A 3,275-nucleotide genomic window follows, 5' to 3' on the forward strand; every position below is an offset into this window, starting at 1 on the left:
CTGGGATGCTCCTACCTTTCTGAGTTGCTCCTGCCCTTGCTGCTCCTGGGATGCCCTGCTGCTCCTCGCATGCAACTGTCCCTCCTGGGATGCTCCGACCTTTCTGGGATGCTCCTATCCTTTCTGGGATGATCCCACCTTTCTGAGTTGCTCCTGCCCTTTCTGGGATGCTCCTGCTGCTCCTAGGATGAAATTGCCCCTTCTGGGAGGCTCCAACCTTTCTGGGATGCTCCTACCCTTGCTGGGACGCTCCTGCCCTTGCTAGGATGCTCCCGCTGCTCCTAGGATGCAACTGCCCCTCCTGGGATGCTCCGACCTTTCTGGGATGCTCCTATCCTTTCTGAGTTGCTCCTACCCTTTCTGGGATGCTCCTACCCTTGCTGGGAYGCTCCTGCCCTTGCTAGGATGCTCCYGCTGCTCCTGGGATGCAATCGCCCCTATTAGGATGCTCCGACCTTTCTAGGATGCCTGTGCCCTTTCTGGGATGCTCTTACCCTTGCTGGGATGCCCTGCTGCTCCTAGGATACAACTGCCCCTTCTGGGATGCTCCAACCTTTCTGGGATGCTCCTACCTAAGATGCTCCTATCCTTTCTAGGATGCTCCTATCCCTTCTGGGATGCTCCAACCCTTCCTGGGATGCTCCTGCCCTTCCTGGGAGACACCTACATTTCCTGGGATGCACATGCCCTTTCTGGGATGCTCCTGCCCTTCCCGAGATGCTCCTGCCCTTCCCAGGACACATCTGCTCTTCCCGGGACACATCCAACCTTCCCGAGTTCCGTGCCGCGCTCCGCTCACCCACGACGTCCAGCTGGTAGGTGTGGTTGATGCTCCCGTACTTGTTCTCCACGATGCAGGTGTAGTTGCCCTTGTCGGAGGGCACCACCGAGTCCATGATGATGCTCCAGGTCGCGTAGCGCACCTGGGGGACGCGGCGCCCGTGAGCGCTCCCGGGCATCACTCCGGGGTGCCGGAACGCCGCTCGCGTGGGGTGTGCGCGGGCGCCACGCGGGAGCCTTCCTCCCTCTCCCCCAAAGCTGCGGCTGGGGCGGACGGGGCCCAGAAGCAAATGGAGACAGCAGGGATTTGCAGCAGGGATGCAAAGCAGGGATTTGTGCAACAGGGATGCTCCAGCGGAGCTCGCGGGAGTTGGCAGCTTGGCCCCTAGGGCTGAAGAACCCCTTCCTCCTCCTCCTCCTTGCAAGCAGCGAGCAAAGCGCCGGCTCTGCTCGCACCGAGGACTCGGTCCCGGCACCCCGGGAGCGCGGGCAGCGCTACCTTGTAGCCCCCGATGCGGTGGTCGGGCTTGAACTCCTTGCCGTTCTTCAGCCAGCGCAGCGTGGGGTTGGGCGTCCCCCCCGAGGGACACTTGAACTTCACCGTTTTGGCGGCGGGGACGGCGTGCAGCTTCTTCTCCATCTTCTCGGGGTAGGTCCAGTAGGGAGCCACGGCCTCTGCGGAGGGCGCGCGCGGGGCGTGAGCGCGGGGCCGCCGGCCGCGCGGCGCTCGCGGCGGCGACGCGGGGCTCACGTACGGTTGGCCTTGCTGTTGTCGGCCTCCTTCTCCTCCGAGGAGGAGTCGTCCTCGTCGTCATCGTCCTCGGCGGAGGGCAGCGCGTCTGCGGGGGAAGGACGGCTCAGCGCCGGCGGCACCGCGGGGACCGCTGTCCCCGGGAGCCACGTTCTCCCTGTGCCCGAGTGCCCGCGGCTCCAGTCTGGCGCACGGTGCCCGGCTGCGGCGGGATGGCATCCTACGGCTCGCAGGGGGGCAGCGCCGCCCCCAGCATCCCGCGGCCGCCTCGCTCCGGCCTCCGCGGCGCCCGGCGCAGACGGCGCTCCGCGATGCCAAGGGGYGCAAGCGCGCGCAAGCAAGCGGGCAGCGGCTCCCCGGCGGCTCCTGCGGCGCCCCTACGCACCTGAGACGTTCACGGAGAAGTAGGTGGTCTCGCTCCCCGAGGGGCTGTTGGTCATGCAGGCATAGAGCCCCGAGTCCTCGGGCACCGCGTCCCTGACCTCTACCTCCTCCCCGGTTATGCGCGTGCGGTTGTTCTCGGCCAGCTGGAGCCCGTCGCGCACCCAGTTGATGCTCTGGACGTCGTCGCGCAGGCGGCAGCGCAGCTGCAGCAGGTCCCCCGGGTGCGCCGCGTGAGCCTCCACTTGGACGTGCGCGCGGGGCAGGGCTGCAAGAGGGGCGAGAGACGGCGGCGGGAGGCGGCGGGGACGTTACCGGCGGCGGCTGCTGCTGCATGCGGGGCCGGGGGCGAGCGGGAGCAAGCGCGCGGGCTCGCAAGCGGCCGCCGGGAGCTGCGCGCGGGCCATGCGCCGCCGGCTGCAGCGCGCSGAGCGGGGGTTATTTGCAGGGGGGAGAAGCGGGATTGGGGCGCGCTGGCAGCTGGTCCCGCGGGGGCCGCGGGGGCCGCAGCTGCCGCGTGCGGCACCTGTGCGCACGGCACAAAGCGCCTCTCTGTGCGCTCTGCGCGGCATTCCCGTACGGACGCACTCCCCGCGGCATTCCCGTATGGACGTACTCCCCGCGGCGCCCGCCGGCTGCGGGAGCTGCAGGCACTCGCGGGCGCCGCGCTCGCCGTTACATCCATGCGTGCGTGCCGGGCTCGGCGCCGCGGAGCCCGCGCTCCCGCCTGCCCTCCCCAGGCCGGCGGGCGATCGGGCGCCGCGAGCTGCCAGCGGGCGACGGGCCCCTTATCTCAGGGTGCTCTCATGGAGCGCACAAGCGCCCAGCTCCTCTCCATAACGCCGCTCGCGCGCTTTTTTGGGGCCTTTTTAAGGGGTTTTTGCATGCAAATGGCGCCCGGCTCCGCACTGAGCCCCGGCRGCGCGAAGGGCAATAAAGCGGCCGGCAAAGCGGCGCGGGAACAAAGGGGCGAGCGGCGCGGCCGGCCCCGTCGCCCGGCAACGCCGGCCCCCGCGCCGCGATTTCCGCCCGCCGCTGCCACCGGCAGCCCCCTAATCCCGGCAGGAAGCGCCGTCCGCTGTCCCCTTTGGAAATGGGCTCTCCCTGCTCTGTCCCCATGGCCCGGCTGGGGACACAGCACCGGAGATGCCGGGGTGCTTCCCGCTGCATTATCCTGTTGCTGCATCCCGCAGGAGCATCCTGCTGCGGCAGCCGCCCTCTGCATCGAGCTGCTGCCTCCCACTGCTGCATCCTGCTGCAGCATCCCAGCACAACACCCTGTTGCTGCCTGCAGCTGCTGCAGCCTCACTGCAGCTTCCCACCGGTGCATCCAGCTGCTGCAGCCTCACTGCAGCTTCCCACC

General features: G+C 68.5%; 1 protein-coding gene across 4 annotated transcripts in view; it reads right to left on the bottom strand.

Annotated features, from left to right (window-relative positions):
• The window catches only part of FGFR1 (fibroblast growth factor receptor 1), a 12,314-nt gene that overhangs the window by 7,292 nt on the left and 1,747 nt on the right, over positions 1-3,275 (bottom strand). For 2 of the 4 annotated variants that reach the window (XM_026045859.1, XM_026045858.1), the window contains exons 2-5: positions 1,917-2,180; positions 1,536-1,619; positions 1,280-1,455; positions 800-923 (exon numbers count right to left, since the gene is read on the bottom strand). In XM_026045859.1, the coding sequence (XP_025901644.1) occupies positions 800-923; positions 1,280-1,455; positions 1,536-1,619; positions 1,917-2,180 (648 nt within the window). The remainder of the gene's footprint in view (positions 1-799; positions 924-1,279; positions 1,456-1,535; positions 1,620-1,916; positions 2,181-3,275) is intronic. The other 2 variants (XM_026045861.1, XM_026045860.1) reach the window with 1 other exon arrangement.

Source organism: Nothoprocta perdicaria, unplaced genomic scaffold, assembly GCF_003342845.1.
Source record: "Nothoprocta perdicaria isolate Ctin4 unplaced genomic scaffold, notPer1 scaffold_413, whole genome shotgun sequence".
In the NCBI taxonomy this organism is placed as follows: Eukaryota; Metazoa; Chordata; class Aves; order Tinamiformes; family Tinamidae; genus Nothoprocta; species Nothoprocta perdicaria.